Source organism: Sus scrofa, chromosome 7 (genome assembly GCF_000003025.6).
Source record: "Sus scrofa isolate TJ Tabasco breed Duroc chromosome 7, Sscrofa11.1, whole genome shotgun sequence".
NCBI classification, from domain to species: domain Eukaryota; kingdom Metazoa; phylum Chordata; class Mammalia; order Artiodactyla; family Suidae; genus Sus; species Sus scrofa.
In genome coordinates, this window is record NC_010449.5 from 114,426,346 (window position 1) to 114,444,524 (window position 18,179).

The 18,179-nt window shown below is 56.4% G+C and overlaps 1 protein-coding gene across 2 annotated transcripts in view; it reads right to left on the reverse strand.

The window, feature by feature from the left end:
- Window positions 1–18,179, reverse strand: part of ITPK1 (inositol-tetrakisphosphate 1-kinase) — a 158,830-nt gene that overhangs the window by 64,370 nt on the left and 76,281 nt on the right. For both annotated transcript variants that reach the window (XM_021097985.1, NM_001143692.2), the window contains 1 exon segment: window positions 1,444–1,569. In XM_021097985.1, coding sequence (XP_020953644.1) covers window positions 1,444–1,569 — 126 coding nt within the window.

Consider the following 18,179-nt stretch of genomic DNA (forward strand, 5'->3'; position numbering starts at 1 on the left):
CGTGCGCTTGGGGGGAGCAGGCGATGGGAGCCCCCTGAGGGCTGGTTGTTCCTCAGGGCCACAGGGCTGGCTGGTGGCTGAGAAAGCACTAACACAAGCGGTGCGGGTGGAGCGGCTTTCAGGACTCGGCCCACAAGCACTTCTGCGCCTAGACATTCACTTTTTGCAGCAACCTGCCCATCCTGAGAAGCAGGGGTGGGCAGCACCCCCACCTTACAGAAGAGGAAACTAGGACTCGAGCTGGTCACGGGAGCACACTGGCCTGTCACTGGGGCCTGACCGCCCGCAAACAGCACTATGTCCCGCGCTGTTCACGCCTCCCATCGCGGTGTGAGGTTTCCCTGGTACCGACACCATCTTACAAATAAGAAAACAGGCCTGGTGAGGTTCACAAAAGAGCCCAAACACGCCTTTCCCCACGGCCCCCGCCCTGCCAAAGCGGAAGGACTTCAGGTCGCTGAGCAGGCAAAGGCCTGGAGGGCATCACCTATGGACACAGGCCTCTCCAGGCCAAGAGGCGGGGAGAAGGGACGGGGACGCCAGCAGAGCCACACACAGGCCACCAGGGCTCACGGGAAACGGGAATTTGACGGCGTGGGTCAAGAGAGGGCGAGAGCCGCGGGGAAGTGAGAGAGGCTGAGGTCACGGACCTTGGACCCTTGGGGGAAAGAAAACGCTGTCAGCAAGAGGGCTACTACGGGGCGAAGAGAGTCCCCTTTGTCCTGATAAAGACAGGATGTCAGCCCTCCCCTGTCACACACTGAGAAGTGCTGCCCTCTCGGGAAGCCCTCGTCTCAGCCGCGTTTTCACTGATAATCTGACCTTGTCTCTCAGGACCCTGAGCCACTTTGCTGAGGATGAATCACATTCTTCTCCACAACAGAGAAAGCACAGGGCAAGTCGGGGGGGGGGGGTGGTGATGGTACAGCCATCATGGGGTCACCGTGGGGTCAGGACCCAGGCTGCTGGGGAAACAGGGAAGGGAGGAGGGAACAGCCTGGACGAGCCGGTTTGAGCTCAGAGAGGGGCACACGGGCTCACAGCAATGAGCGCAGAGAGGGGTTTCTCCACCAAGGCGGGACGCAAGAGGCAAAGTGCATCCATTCCGGTTCAAAGGCCCTCGGGGGTCCCTTTCCCCAAGGCTGGTGAGAGGTTTCCACCCCGGTGCCAGGTCCACACCAGTGGCTGTGACCCTGTGTGCACTGAGGACACGGAGGCCTCGCCTGACCTCGGCAGCGCACTGATCAGTAAACCACGTCTCTACAGGTAGGGGGCAGAGGGCCTGCCACTGCGCCCTGGATCGATCCCATCTCACTCTTAACGAGAAGAGGCCCCGGCAGGAAGTGCCTGACCGCAACCCAGGCCTTGGCGGTGCCAGAGCCGCGGCTCTGGAGCGCACGCACGGCGGGACAGCCCCACGGCCTGAGCCGTCTCCCTGCTCACCTGGAACCTGTGCACCAGCTCCAGGGACTGGCTGTCGTTCTGGTCGGCTTCGAGGATGACATCGGTCAGCTTGTGGATGATGACATCCAGGGGGCCCTGCTCCTCGATCGGCCGGCTGAGGTTCAGCTGCGAGCAGGAGACACAGAGAAAGAACAGCTTGAGCACCTGAGCCCGTGCCCCAGCTACCCACGCCCTCTGCACGTCCCTGCAGCACAGAGAGGGGGCAGCAGGAGGGCTGATACCCCTGGACAGGACAGGACGGACTGGATGAAGCCGCTGAGGTCCCGGAACTCCTCCAGGACAGGCCCCGTGTTCAGACCTCTGTCCCCGAGCCCCAAACTACGCAGGACACAGAAAACGCACATGGAATCAGGGTGATCTACGGGTCAAGCGACCGTCACTGCGGAAGCATTTACTGGACACACTGCATCTGCCCCACCACCCAGGCTTTCCAGGTGGGGGCAGCAGGGTTCAGCAAGGTCAGGTCAAATGACTGAGGGCGCACGGCCAGGCCTGAACTGAGAACCAAGCGGACACTCTCTCCACGAACTATACACAATCTCGGGAATGCTGGGATCTGCGCACATCTAAGAGCTGCTGCTTCGAGAGACCAGCCACTGGCACTTCGCACTGAGCCAGAGCCCAGGAGGACAAAGTGGGGGGAGCACAGGGCTGCTGGAGGCCCGGAGGCACGGCTTGTCCTGCTCCACTAGGGGACGTGTTTATTTTTTCAAGAGCACGGGGTTAGGAAGGCCGGGCCCCAGGGAGCCAGAGCTGCTGGCTGACAGACAGGCGGCATCACCTGACCCTCAAGATAGGAGCACCTGCCAACAGCCGGGGCCGCCTGACACCACGCTTCCTGACCCGCCAGATGTCTGCCGCCCGGCACGCGGCCACCGCCACCTGCCTGGCCCGCTCCCTCGGAGGCAGTGGCGCCAGCCCGGCACCTGGCTGACCCCCTGGATGGCCTCAGCAGAGGCCAGAGAAGGCCCCCGGCCCCACCCCTGCCCTCAGCCCCACCCCCAAAGGGGCTCCCTCGGGGCTTCAAGACTGGTTGTTTCAAAGTCATCAGCAAGGAAATCAAGACGACGGCTGCAAGTGGGCAGCCTGCTAAAAGCGTTTGTGCATGTGTTTCATTTTATTTTCCAGCCACACAAGGAGAAGCAATTTCACAAACGAGGGTGGAGAACACAGACTTCTGAAGCCTGCCGAGGACCTCCCAGTGAGAAAGCAAACCCAGATCTGAGGCTGTGCTTGTCAGCCGCCCCCGGCCTAGCCTACGCCCAGAGGCTGCCCTCTAGGGCCACTGCCACCTGACTGCCTTGTCCTCTGGCTGCTGGCCTGGCCTGGCCATGTGGAGGCAGCAGCGCAAGAGGGGAGAGGAGTCTGGGTGTTTGTCCCTCCCCTCCCCACGCCCCCACTGTATTTCTGGCAGTGGCCCCACCCCCGTGGAGCAGGGCAGCCCCTCTCCCAAGACCAGCGCTGTCTCCAGGCCCTGCCCACTCTTGTCCCCCTGAGCCTGGGGTGGTGACAGCTCACCAGTCTCGGGATGCCTCCCGCCGGCTGCTTTGATTCTGCCCCACACCTTGTCACCCTCTTGCCATTAACCTTCAGACCACGCCAGCTCTTTCCTGCTGTAACCTCAACTCTGCTTTTTCATTGTCTGCCAGGAAAGATGTTAGGGGATTTTCCTGTTAAAAGGAGAAAAATCCCACGGCCTTCACTAAAAGAATGTTCTTCCCTTCTCATGGTGACCTGCCTGTGTACCAAACACAACTGCCAAAACCAAACCAGCTGAAAAGCTGCCCATCTTCTGGACTCCCGGGCGGGGAAGGGAAGTGGCACTTGTCCTCACAGCATGGCCAGGAGCTGGGGGTGACAGGCCCACCTTCACAGACCAGGACACCAAGAGCCCAGAAGGAAAAAAGACCGGCCGGGCAAGGCCTTATGGTTGGGAAACAGCCGGGCTGGGCCTGGACAGAGGTGCAACCACAATGTTGGCCCATGGCTCAGCCTGCAGCCAAGCACCACCCGGGGCCTCAGTTTCCCCTTTGAGGAAAACGGGAAACTCCCAGGGCCTTTCTGGTTCTGTCCAAGGCACTGGTTATTACACCCCATCCGAGTCCACCTCCCAGAAGAGACCAAATGGGAAGGAAGGCAGAGTAGCCAGGGAAGCAGGAACGTGGGCGAAGAACAGCCCATTCTCAGCGGGGCCTCAGACACAGGCCCATCTGTGCTGTAACCCGCGGCCCCACGGAGACAGGCACCAAACCAGAGGCCAAGACTTTCAGACCGAGGCAGCTACCGACGGAAGAGAAGTGGATCACGTGGTGGCGCTGGGCAGGGCGCCCCGGGCCTCAGAAACCCCATCCCAAAGAGGAGGCTTCCTGTGCAGCCCCAGGGCACAGAAAGCAGCGCCCAAGAGGAACCTGGGGTCCCAGAGCGTTTGAGGAAGGAAGCGAGCAGAGGAGATGCCCCTGGCTCGTGCCCGCCTGGCATCGCCCACAGCCCGTAGACCTGACAACCGCGGGCTGTTTGGAAAATAAGCCCTCTGTGTCCCCAGCCGCTCCGCTGAAGGTAAACAGCGGAGTTCTGGAAGCCGGCCACCTTCCTTTGTGTGTTTTCCAAGCATTTTTATGCCAGTGAAACGCTTTGGCGAGAGCTGCACCTCGGGACTCCCATCAGGCGCAACGGTCCCCACTCAGCATCGATGCAGTGCCCTTGCTGAGCCCAAGCAGAGCTGTTGGTGGCCCTTCAGCGCTGCCTTTCCAGATGAGCCCCGGTCACCCTGAGGGGTCTCTGCCCAGGAGGCGTCGGCCCCTCCCACTGGCTGGGAAGGGCAGAAGGCCCTCGGCTCTGCACTGTCAGGAGTGTGCAGGCTCTGGGCGCGGGTGGGAGAGAAGCCAGGGCACCGAGGAGGAGGGGACCCTCAGAGGGGAGAAGACACAGGAGGGACCCTCAGGAGGGGACACCACAGGGGAGGGGGCGGGGGTGCCACAGAGGAAGGAACCCTGGGACCAGGGGAGGAACCTCAGAGGCTTCATTTCCCAGACAGGGTGGGGATAGGGGCTCGGGTGGAAGTGAACTCACTCCAATGGTGTCATTTCATTTTCCTGACCGCGCTCTGCCCCCAGAAAGGGGAACCTTCCAAGGGACCTGTTCTCTTCTGCACAAAGGGCCTGATTGGTCCCTCTTGGCCGGTCACATGGTGTCTCAGCAAAAGGGCTGCCCGCTGTGGCCGGAGAAGGCCTGTGGGCACCACGTTTCCAAGTCACCCCATCCTGTGAGGCCAGCGCTGGATGCTGTCCTGCGCAGCACTCAGGATTCGGAGAAAACAAGGGCCCACTGTTTCCTCGGCACGAAGGCAGTGAGGCAGCCAGGGTGGGGCAAGAGGAGATGGGACAAAGCCCTGCAAACCCCCATGGCCTAAAAGTCACCCCTGACCTCCGGAACAAGCAACTCCACCTACCCCACCCAACCTGGTCCGGAAGGGGATGAGATGGGGGCACAGCTGATGCCCAAAAGCCCTCCCAGCTCATCTGCTCCTGGGCTGGAGCAGGTCGCGTCACTGCTCTGTGCCTGGGCTTCCCTGTCACAAAAGGAGGAGTCCTGACTGCACCCCCAAGGTTGCTCTGGGGCTCAGGGCATCCCATTTACACGTGGCCCATGAGCCCTCCTGACAATTGCCTGCTTCCACTGGATCACTCGGTAATTCGACAAGTATCTTCTGGGCCCCTCCTGCGAGGCAGGCACAGACAGCCCCTGCGCGCTCCACTCAGGTGGCCATAGGAGCGTCTGCGTTCACCCCGGACGCAGCCACAGCTCCCCAGATCCTGCACAGGGGTGGTGCTCCTCTGCCTAGAATGTTCCCCCACCCACAGCCCCTTGTCCACACCGTGAGCTCTTCCTCATTTTTCAAGTCCCAGCTCAGAAGTTCAATCCTTTTCCAGACTTCTGAACCCAGCCCTCCCCAAACAGGAAGAACTGACGGCTGCCCCTTCTCACCATGTGCCCAGGACCCTTGGCACATCCCTTCAGGGCTGCACCAAAACTTCCAAGAATAAAGTCATTTCTTCAGCCCCCTGTCACCTCCTGAGATGCCAACGACCAGGGCCAGGGCCTGGCATCCTCAGGACTAAGAAGCAGGGCTCTAGGCAAGAGTTCGGTTAATGTTTGCCAAATGCATTGGCAGCTTAAAAGAACAAAGCGAACAACTCAGACCAAGGAGAAGGGACCTTCCCCGGAGCAGGGTGACTCCTTGCTAAGGGGGTTGAAAGCTCGAGGAGGAGGAGGAGGAAGTGTCCAGGCCAAGCCATGGGGGAGGGGAGAGAAGAATGGGACCCCCAGAGATGGGCAGGGGAAGGAAGGTGTAAAATCCAGGTAGAGGGGGCAGCTACAAAGACCCTGGACTCATCTGCATGAAATCTGTCCATCCTGGAGTTCCCGTTGTGGCTCAGCAGGTTAAAAACCCAACATAGTATCCATGAGGATGTGGGATCGATCCCTGGCGTGGCTCAGTGGGTTAAGGATCTGGTGTTGCCACAAGCTGTGGTGTAGGTCACAGATGTAGCTTGGATCCAGTGTTGCTGTGGCTATGGCTGTGGTATAGGCCAGCAGCTGCAGCTCAGATTTGACCCCTAGCTTGAGAACCTTCACACGCTGCAGGTGCAGCTGCAAAAAGAAAAAAGGAAAACTGTCCATTTCAAATGCCTTGGGTGCCCTGAGCTACCACTTCTGCAGAAAGAGCTTTTCCCTCAGCACTGACCCCTGACGGACACCTTGCAAGGGCGGCCCAGGACCACCCCTCTCACGCATCATCTGCAGGCTGGAAGCAGAGGATCCAGCAGAAGATGCCAATGCCCCAGGGGACCAGAATTCGGCAATGAATAAATCTTTGATGCATTAAGCCACAAAGCATCGGAGGGGGCCTGCTCTAGCAAAGAGCCTGGTCAATACAGCCCTCACAGCGGGGACAGCAAGTATGCGGGAAAGGCGGGGGGTGGGGTGCCAGGAGATCAAAGGCAGAAGGATCTCTAGGCTGTCCGTCCAGCCCTCCCTTCTCTCCCAAACTCCACATGCTTCCCTTAGGTGATCAATAACCAGCGAGATATGAAAGAAGCAGGCTCATCAGGGAGGCCTGGCTCCCACTCCCGGGCTGGGGGCTACACGTCCCCTCTGGATGCAAAATGCAAGGTGTTCAGGCAGAGGCCTGAGCTGCTGGAAAAATCTACATCTCTCTGAACAGCCAGCCAGGCTGCAACCGATTTCTCAACTCCAAAGGCTGCAGCGAAGCCAGCCGGGACGTCAGGCAGCTGTGGTTCCTGGCGACTGGGGGCCGTTAAGCGTGGATGTCAGCTGAGAGACCTGGCACGTACGGAATCTCTGCACCCCCCCCCCCGGGTCCCCCATCTCAGGCTGCTGTGAGGACTGAACAAGTGAACGCATGTGAATTACTCAGAACAGAGCCCGACACAGAGCGAGTATGCAAGAGCCCTGCACTAGTGGCTGGACAACGCAGCTCCTGGCCTGAAACCTGAGGTTCCGAGAAGGTGGGGACCACACTGGCCTGTCCTCAAGTGGGGTGTTCTTGGGTGACAGGAGTGTCTTTTATAAAAGTGAATAAGGCAGCATTTGGCGGGTCACCAGAAAGATCAAAGCCTGAGCAGAAACCTGGAACGTTCAGCCCCACTCCCTACCCTCCAGGAGGGGAGAGAGGCTGGAAAATGAGTCAGTGACAGCTCATACCTTCCTGATAAAGCCGTCATAGAAATCGCACGGGTGCAGGGTCCCAGGAGCTACCTGGTAGGTGAGCATGTGCAGGTGTACGGACTCTCCGCACCCTTCCCGCACCCCCTGCGCTATGGATGTTCTCTTCCATCCGACATTCAATCGCACCCTCTGCCACAGCCCTTTACAGTAAGCTGGGCAATAGTAAGTAAGCTGGTCTCCTGAGTTCTGGAAGCCACTCCAGCCAATTAAACTGGAGGAAGGAGACTGGGGAACCTTGATTTACAGCTGCTGGGTCATGAGCACAGGCAACAACCTAAATGTACGGGGCGGGATTTTGTGGGACTGAGTCCTTGACCTGTGGGACCCGACACTCAGCTCCAGGTGGTTAGCGTCAAGACGGAGTCAATGGCAGGACACCCAGCCAGTGTCACAGAATGGCTTGGCAGGGGGAAGACTTGCACACATCTGCCACAGGATGTGGTGCGTGGGCAGAAGCGTAAGGGAGGGTTCCAGGAGGTGTGTTCTTCCTACTCAATCACGCACCCGAAAAGGGCAGCGCTCCCATTTCCCTGCTCTCACTCTGCGCGTTATTACTGACCAGTGGAAATTTCCCTGGCGTCCTATGAAACACAGGCCAGAATTTGAATTGTGCAAAGCGAGGGGACTTGCACTGGCTCCAACGAGACTCCTCGATGCGACTGCTGTCATGATAAAATGATCCATCCTCATTAATGGTGATAAGTAATGACTCTGGGCCACACTCAGCTCACAAGCACTGACCACAGGGGGGCAGAGGAGGACACCGAGTCAAAGGTTAAGGCACCTGCCCAAGGTCATAGCGTCACAGCTGCATGGGAACCTCTCCTGCCAAAGCCAGACAAAGGTGTCCGGGCACCTGGGCCTTTCCCTCCATCCCCTTTCTCCCCCGGTTCATCCCTGTGGATGCTGCATTTTCTGCTGTGACTTCAAATGGAAGTCACTAGATGAAAAGCTTCCTCTCCACCAAGGTCCAGACTCAATGGCCCTGATGAAAGGCTAGTGGGCCCACGTCTGATTTACTCCTCTGGATTCACCAAGGGACAGAGGAGCTGGGCAGAGCTGCCATCTCCAACATTGAAAAAAGGCCTCGCTGGGCAGACGCAGGGCTCTCGTGAAGGGAAACAGTTGCTGCTGGTGCCTCAGGGACAGGCTGCAAAAGGGCGCCTGGCCTTGGAGGGGGCAGCACCAACTCCACGCTGCTCGCGGGGCTGGTTCCAAAAGATGAAAGGGGAGAGTGGACTGAAGCCTCTCGAAGGAGCTCAGAGAGGTCAGAAGCTGGAGGTCATACAGGGCCGGCCACCGAGACCCACGGGTGGGACCTGGCACCCAGCAGCCTCTGCGCCAACCCTGCCTGACCCAATGCCTCAATCAATCCCTCGGCAACCAGTTTCCAATTACTAAGGTAGCAAACCACAGTCTGGAAGGGCAGGGGAGTGGACCACTCTCTCCCACAGAAAATGAGGGGCCACATTGACCCATGAGCCTGATGATGAAGGTCACCTTGTGTGTGGCTCCAAAGGTCTGGGAATTTACAAGGCAACTTCGTTTCAAAGAGGCAGAAACGTTCTGCTCACTTAGCAAGCACGGCTCCTTAAGATCAGGACTGACCCTCAAGGGCTCAGGAGCTAAGAAAACCCCAGTCTGCACTTAGTACTAGGCAGCCAGATTCAAGAGTAGATTAAAAACGGGGAGTTCACTTCATGGTTCAGCAGTAATGAACCCAACTAGTGTCCATGAGGACACAGGTTCGATCCCTGGCCTCACTCAGTGGATTAAGGATCCAGCGATGCCATGAGCTGTGGTGTAGGTGGCAGATGCAACTGGATCCCATGTTGCTGTGGCTGTGGCGTAGGCCAGCAGCTGCAGCTCTCCCTTTTGGGAGCCTTCTCTGCTCTCAGTCCCTCCAGACCTCATCACTCACAGTTCTCACTGGATCGTCTACTTCTGACGCCAACCAGGAACTGCCCACTGGGTTCAGGTTGGACTTTTCCAGATCCAGGCATGATGCTTACGCCACCCATTGAGCTACAGAAAGAGTTCTTGGCCTGGGCGCCCTCGCTGGGTCTGGGACTGTGCCTGTTCCTCCTGTGACCCGTGTGGCCTGGCACAATGCCCAGCTGTGCCAGAGACTGACTCACATGGGCTGAAACGCTTCCCCAAGGCTGGAGACTCATACCATCCACCATCCACCTACCCATCGTTCCCACCATGTTCACTGAGCACTTGCACAAGCAGCCCTCCCAGGAAATCGCAGCCCCGTTCTGCACGAGGAAAACGAAGCTGGAGAGACTAGGTAACTTGCCCATGGTCATGGTCACTGCTAGTAGGGATAGGCCTGAGAGATTTCTTTTTCTTTTTTTTCTTTCTTTTTTTCTTTTTAGGGCTGCACCTGTAGCACATGGAGGTTCCCAGCTAGGGGTCGAATCAGAACTGTAACTGTACCACAGCCTACACTACAGCCACAGCAACACAGGATCTGAGCCACATCTGCGACCTACACCATCGTTCATGGCAACCCCAGATCCTTAACCTACTGAGCGAGGCCAGGAATCGAACCCGCAACCTCATGGATACTAGTCAAGTTGGTTACACTGAGCCACAACAGGAACTCCCACCCAAAGGGATCTCTCACCCCAAAGTCTTAGCTGCTCCTTTCCCTACAGCCCCATCCTTGTTCTGTTTTCAGCACACTGTCCCCTCTGCCAGGACTAGGACCCCGAAAGCCCCCAGCTTAGTCCACCCACACTAAGCTCAGGGAAGGGATTTCCGCAGAACCCACTGCAACATGCAATCAAAGTCTTCTGCAAAAGTCCCAAGGGGCCTCAGGAACAAGCAGCAGACACCCTGAGCCTGGCAGGGTGAGGAAGTTGAGGGGGGCCTCTCGGACGAAGACCAAGCAAGGACACAGGCCCGGGGACAAGCAGGGCGATGTGGATGCCCCAGTTCCAGTGCTAGGACCTGCACCCAGCAGAGAGGAGGCCTGGCCTCCACGGGGAGCCCGAGAGGCCCCAAGCGTGTTCTCAGCCCAGCTAGCAGGCCGTGAACTTCCAGGGGCCAGCAAAGCCGAGCTCCAACCACAACACCAAAGAGCAAAGGAGCGCCGCCCTTGGTCACCACAGGGTTTCTTGGGCTGTGAGTGTCTCCCGAGACCTGCCTCTGGCTGTCTGTCTGCAACTGAACATAATGCAGCATCAGAGTCATCAGGCAATGACTCTCAGGGACCCAATAAGGATGACGAGGAAAAGGGGCACGGGGCCAACCGTCCCATGGTCAGCCTTCTGTTCACCTCACCCGACCTCCCAAAGCTAAAAGCCTGAGCTGAGACGAGAAATGGCTATCCCTCTGAGCTCCCAGTCAGCCAAATTCTAACGCACCCCCTCTTCCAGACTCCCACCCACTCACTCTCTAACCTTCCTCCCTGCACTTCCTACAGAGGACTTTTTTTTTTTTTTGTCTTTTTTTTCAGGGCTGCCCCGTGGCATGTGTAGGTTCCCAGGCTAGGGGTCCCATCAGAGCTGTAGCTGCCAGTCTACACCAGAGCCACAGCAAGATGGGATCCAAGCTGCGTCTGCGACCTATACCACAGCTCATGCCAGATCCTTAACCCACTGAGCGAGGCCAGGAGCTGAAGCCGGGTCCTCTGGATACTAGTCAGGTTCTTTAACCGCTGAGCCACGATGGGAACTTCCTCTCGAGGACTTCTGATTGAGCCCTGGCTGACCTGGATCCCACCTTCCCTCCCAGACGGGAAGCTTGGAAGTTGGTACCCAACTCGTGCTATGTCCTCCATCTGACAATGTGCTCGGCCAACGTGGTGACGGAGGTGTGACAATAGGGCATCCCAGGGACCCAGGAGTGAGTATCCGCATTCAGCTGAACCTGACGCTGGATGTGCAAAGGAAAACAGGTGAGGTGTGTCTGTGTGGCAAACGCTTAGACATCAAGGATGCAATAACAGCAACCTTTGTTTCTGCTCTTTAAGATTTAAATAAAGGGAGTTCCTGTGGTTCAGTGGGTTAAGAACACAACTAGTGTCCATGAGGATGCAGGTTCGATCCCTGGCCTCGCTCAGTAGGTTAAGGAGTCGGTGTTGCCAAGATCTGTGGTATAGTCGCAGATGTGGCTCAGATCTGGCATTGCATGGCTGTGGTGTGAGCTGACAGCTGCAGCTCCAATTCCACCCCTAGCCTGAGAACCTTCATATGCCATAGGTGCGGCCCTAAAAAGGAAAAAAAAAAAAAAAAGATTTAAATAAAAAGGATGTTGCTACCGCTCCACGAATCATCCATAAATCAACCACAAAATATTGATCTTTATTCTGGCCTTGTCTTTCTCTAAATCTCAGGGTGTGGGGTTGGTTAGTGGGGATGACAAGAGTACCTGATTTGAAGGGCTGCATTTTTCAGCCCTGCATTCATTCTGTCACCCATCCATCCAGGCACAACCAAGCATTCATTCACTCACTCACTCAGTAGTTACAGGAGGACACTTGGCACTGCTCAAGTGCTGAAGCGACAATCGTGGACAAGATGACTAAGGGCCTCATCTCAGGACCCCAGACTCTGGGCAGGGGAGGGGGGCGACGAGACGGACAATCAGCAAATAAATACAATCATTTCCTGTGGCCATCAATCACCACGACATGAATAACGTCAGCCGAGAGAGCATGATGGGAAGGCGGCCCTCGTCAGAGAAGTCCTGTTATGCGTTGAACCCTGCCCCCTCAACAACCTTCCACTGAAGCCCCAGTCCCCAGGACCGCAGGACGCGACCTGATTTGGGAGAGGGTCATCGGTGAGGATGAGTCCCTCGCCCAAGCGACCAGTGTCCTTGGAAGAAGGAGAAGCTTGGGCGCTGACACACAGCAGGGAGAAGGCCACGTGAGGATGAAGTGTTGGTCCGGGTGATGCACCCACGAGCCAAGGACACCAAAAGCTGGGAGACAGGCCTTCTCCCAGCCTCCGAAGGAACGCACCCGGCTGACACCCTGATCCCGACTTCCAGCCTCTGGGGCTGTGACACACAACGCATTTGCCGGTGAAGCCACACAGTCTGCGGGCACCGTTATGGCACCCAGGAGACAGCCGCGAGGCCCCCGGAAGGAGGCACCCTCTGAGCTGAGACCTGACCCAGGAGCAGGATGCGGGGATGATGGAGCAGCCAGGGGGGGTTCCGAGGAGGAACGGAGAAGCGGGGAGGGGGGCCCACGCACAGGGGAGGGGGATGAGGACGTCCGGGCCGGTTGTGCAGAGCCTCCGAGGGCAGGATGGGGAGCACGGAGGGGAAGCCCCTGGAGGTCGGTGGGCAGAGAACACTCTGGAAGTTAACACAGGTGCGGCGTCGGCACCCCGCCTCATCCGCGCTGTAAGCACCTCATACACACACACAGCTGTCATTTTTCTGGCCACACAGAACAGGGGGCTTCAAAAAAGAGCTTCAAAAACCAGGGAGCTCTGAAGAGCAGGTCAGAGGCCAAGTGACATGGGGTCAGAGCTTTCCTTATCTGCAAACTGGGGGCCCCCGTCTCTAACATGAGGCCCCCAGGGCTGGCACCCAGCACTGGAAGAGCTGCCCATTTCCCCCTCCGCCCCCCGGAATCCCCAGACCCCGCCTGCTTCTTCCCTGCCCAGCCCTGACTCTCACTCAGCCCACGACGATTTTTTTTTTTTTTTCGTTCTGCTGACAACGGAAAACACATCTCAGTGTTGCCTTTATCCCCACATTCCTCCCAGAACTGCAATTGGCAGCCTGGGGCCACGAGCAGCTAAGACTCCTGAGCCACAAATACAAACCCTTTGTCATCCTCTTCAACAATAAGGAAAAGTTGGAGTCATACTTTACAAAGCCTGCAAAGACTCCTTTTCAAGCCTCAACGCAGCATCCTTTTTAGATTCATTTATTTCCAGGCTAAAGAGAGCAGCCCTGGAGGCAGTTTCCAAACTGTTTTTTGACTTTTTTTTTTTTTTTTTGGTTTTTATTTTTTTGCTTTTTAGGGCCACACCCGCAGCATATGGAGGTTCCCAGGCTAGGGGTTGAATAAGAGCTGCAGCTGCCAGTCTACACCACAGCCCCACCGACAAGGGATCCAAGCTGCATCTGTGATCTACACCACAGCTCATGGCAATGCCGGATCCTCAACCCACTGAGCAAGACCAGGGAGTGAACCCGCATCCACGTGGATACTAGTCAGATTCGTTTCTGCTGAGCCACAGTGGGAACTCCAGTATTGGATATAATGCTAATAATGAAGGAATCCTTTCAAAATTAAACACATCCAGAGTTCCCATCGTGGCGCAGTGGTTAAGGAATCCGACTAGGAACCATGAGGTTGCGGGTTCGGTCCCTGCCCTTGCTCAGTGGGTTAACGATCCGGCGTTGCCGTGAGCTGTGGTGTAGGTTGCAGACGCGGCTCGGATCCCACGTTGCTGTGGCTCTGGCGTAGACCAGTGGCTGCGGCTCCGATTAGACCCCTAGCCTGGGAACCTCCACATGCCGCGGAAGCGGCCCAAAGAAATAGCAAAAAGACAAAAAAATAAAATAAAATAAAAAATAAAAATAAAAAATTAAACACATCCCATGAAAAAAAGAAGCTCAGGACTCCAGACCACTTGGAAAGGTGCTGGGTTGGGTCAAGTCAAGCGGGCATCTTTAGCGCAGGGCTCCTCAGTATTTTAAAAGGCTTGGGTGTGCTGGTGACTGACAAAAGGAGAAGTTGACAGCGGAACCCTTCTGACTCCCATAGTCACTTGGGAGAACTCCCAGGATAATGCCAGACCACAGAACTTTAGAAACCTGACCAAACTACCACGGGGAACCCTAGACAATGCCTCTGCCCCACCCTCATGCAGCACCCGGAGGAAGTTCCCAAGGGTCACCACGCACCACATGGAGGGGCAGCTTGCCTGAAGAAATCACTTGAATACCTTCTCATCAGCAACCTCCCAGAGTAGCATGAAGGGACCTTGGTGCTAAGACTTATGATGGGGAGACTGCAATGCACTCACTCGACGGCTCTGAGCAGCTGATTTTAAGCTCAGGGTTTTTTTTGGGGGGGGGTGTTTTGTTTTGTTTTGTTTCTTTATGGCTGCACCTGTGGCATATGGACGTTCCCAGGCTAGGGGTCGAATCAGCTATGGTTGCCAGCCTACACCACAGCTCACAGCAACACTGGATCCTTAACCCACTGAGCAAGGCCAGGGATCGAACCCGCGTCCTCATGGATACTAGTTGGATTCTTAGCCCACTGAGCCACTGCAGGAGCTCCAAAGCTCAGCTTTTAAGCTCAGGTCAACGGACGACAGTGGCCAGGATGCACCCTGCAAGGCCAGCAAGCAGCCCTTCCGTCTGGGGTGGGCCTGGGCCTCGGCCTTCACTGTGGCTGCAGCTGCTTCGAAGGTGCTTAGGAGACGCCCAGAAAAGACTCAGAGTGAAAGCAGATACGTGAAAACACCCGTGAGCACATGAGAGGGGCTGCTTTCTAAAGCGGGTGGAGGGATGAAATCAGATGCAGGTTTTACCCCAGGGTCTACAAATTGAATCAGCAAATTCAAGTGTGCCATGTCACTGATTCTTCTCGGCGGCCTGTGACCAAGTACAAGCTGGTTTTACTGCAGTCCTATAGGTGACAGGAGCACTCGGCGCATCTGACCCTCGAGACTTGTTCCGCTCAATAGCTGGCCCTCCCCACTGCTCCCCTACAGGTCGCTGAGCCCCTACCGCCTGGAGAGGGGGAAGTGTGACTCATGGGGTTCAGCCCGGTCCTGGAGCCCTGGGGGTGGAGGGGTCCCCTGTCCAGCTCTGTGTTTTCTGCACCCCACCCCCACCCCCAGGCCCATCGCCTTGGGAACACTGACCCTATTCTCTCTGCTCTGGGATCACAACCAAAAACCCAAGCTTCCTTCTCTCCCACTCGTCCCAAAACCAGGGGGCAGGGGGAGCACGGCTCTACAAACCAGGAAACGCTAAGAAATATCTCCCTGGAGAAGATCCAGGAGGGGCTGGGAGAGACAGGGGGGCGGCTTTCAAAGCAAGGCTCTCGAAGGAAGAAAAAGCCCACACCTGTCAGGGCTGCAGCCCAGACCACAGTTAGGGAGCCCAGAAAACCCTAGAACAGAGCCTCCTGGCCAGGGATATCCCCGCAGTTGTCCCCGCCCCCATCCACTCAACAATGCTCCTTTTTTTTCCTGGGCAGTGACCCCACTTGTCAGGGCTGTTCCCGGACAAGACTGGCCCTGAGGGCTGTTCCCTGCTCCCTGGGTGGCTCCCTGCTCTGGGTCAGGGCTCAGCTAAGTCAGTGCCAATTCCTGGGGGCCGCAAAGCAATCCCCTGACCAGAGCACACCTCCCTGCCAAGCCCCTGGCCCCCGGGGCGAAGGGGACAGGAAAAGAGATGGAAACCACCCCGTCCAGCAGATCAGACCCCACCTGCTTGCAAGGCTGGGGAGGGCTCGTCTGCCTTTATTTCAGGCATGGGTCAAACTCACACTGAATCCTAACAAAAATCCAACATTTAGCAAGGATTTTTTTTTTTTTTTTTTTTTTTTTTTTTTTTTTTTGCTTTTTGGGGCTACACTGGCAGCATATGGAAGTTCCTGGGCTAGGGGTCAAATCAGAGCTGCAGCTGCCAGCCTACCCCACAGCCACAGCCACGCCAGATCCGAGCTGCATCTTCAACCTACACCACAGTGCACGGCGACGCTGGGTCCTTAACCCACTGAGCAAGGCCAGGGATCAGAACTGCCTCCTCATGGATCCTCGTCGGATTCATTAACCACGGAGCCACAAAGGGAACTCCCTAGCAAGGATTCTTCAAGCTATTTACGAAACATGAAAGTTGGGTCTCACCATTGGAATGAAATGGCAACCAAGACGGAGCAGCCCCAACCTTCACAGCCACCTGCAGACTCAGTCCCTTCACAAAGAACACACAACTAGAGATGGCAGGGCTGGAACACAAACACAGCTTCCAGAAGGGTGCAGTCTGAAAGCCCAAGGCGGTAACGCCACTTGGCGCCCTGTGAAACCCAAATGAGACGCAGGCTGCCTCTGCCTTCCTGGAGCTCAGATTCTAGAGAGATCCACAGTCGTGACAGTGAAAATCAGCCGAATGGACCAGATGTGGCTATAAAGTAACACAACTTCCTGATCAAATTCATATCTGCTCCTTGTAAGAATGTTTAATTCCTAGTTACTTATTCACGTCAAACAATTCTTCCTTGATCTCAGAGGTAACCAATATTTTCTAATATCGTCCTCCGATTTTTCGATAGGTTTTTCCCAAATTGGAATCATATTACATAAACAGATTTGGACTCTACTTTTTAATTAAGCATGCTATAATGAGCATCTTCCTATGCTATTACACATTCTTCTCAATCACCGTCACTTAAAGACCAATCAAGCATTACTTATTTCACCAACTCCCTACCATTTAACATTTGGCTGTTTCTAATGGTACAATAATAACATAAGAAAAAGGATTATATTGCAGCCCGTACACTCCTTTATAAAAGGGAAAGAGCTACGGGATATGTGTTTAAACCTGTAAAACCACTTTTCGGAAGCCAAAGAGGTAAGCTCCAAGCAACTACCTAAAAAATGCATTTAGTGGAAAACCTCATTTCCTGGTCCTGCCAGAAAATAAGATGTTCAACAACTATTTCTAATACCTGTGACCTATTTATTTCTTGCTTTGAACTGAGCCTCAAAAGATGCTCCCCAAGTTCCCTGTGCTATTGCCCTTGATCCATGCCCATCCCCCTGGGCTGCTACAGCATCCTCCTGCACCCAGCTCCCGAGGGGGCACTGCCATGACAAAAGCCCACCAACAACTCCCCTTGTCCTAAGGAAGGAAGCCCCAGCCCAGAGTCCCTGACTGCCTGCCTCTATGGGGGGGACCCCATCCCAACCGGCCGTTGCCACACACCGCCCCTCATGTACCTGCCAGCCAAGCAAGACCCCGCTCGCTGCTCCCCAAATACCCTGCACCCCCACCTCCTTGTTTCAAATATGAATACCTTTTCTCAATCAATCATCGCATCAATTTCCCAAAGAATTCTCCTCCTTCACTCTGTGCCTGAGTAGCCACTTAACCCCCTGAGCCTGAGCTTCCACTGAACCGGGGAGAAAGGAGGCACCGACCCCTGGAAGGGTTGCTTGAAGTTGTTCCTGACGTGGTGGCCTCTCGGGACCAAACTCCAGCAGTGCCTGGGCTGGTGTGTAGCCTCAGTGGCCCTGGATGGGCTAACCTCAGCCCTTGGCTGGCAGCACTGCTGCCACCCACACACCTGGGGGCGGGAGGAAAGGGGTGCTCTCACTTCTCCTACAGGCCCTCCTCTGCCCTCGGGAACTCCTCTGGAGGGGTCCCTGCTCTGCAGACCCACCACCCCCTCCATCCAGCTCCCTAGGACTGAACACTCTGGGTGGGGTCAGAGCACACACTGGCATGTCGACCCCCTCCCCGCCAGCCCCAACCACCCTGGGAGGCACCTCGCCTCCAGCGCAGGCCACCCAAGGAACACCCGGCACATCTTCCATTGGTTTAGAAAACGCTGTTCCTTTTGGGTAAAGCTGCCTTAATTTTAAAAACTCCGTGGTCACACATCTGGCCAGCTCATCATCCCTACCAGTCCCCTGGGAGGAGAGAGCTCAGGTGACTCCGTGCTCAGGTGACTGCGCACCCACTTCACACACCAGGGGACTGAAGGCTCTGAGGGCCTGGGCGGGGACAGGGGGAGCCCAGGGCCACCCATGGGGCTTCACAAGGTAAGGCCTTCCCACTCAGAGTTGAGCGGGGCCTGTGCCACGGACCTAAGGGACAAGGACAGAGCACGTGTCCACGTCCATGTGCAGGATGGCCTGGCCTCCACGACTCACAGGAAGAGAGTTCCTTGGGTGTTAAATAGGAGGGTTCCGATGCCAGAAACCCCCAAAACACAGTAACGTTCTACTGCGGCCCCTGCGATCCTC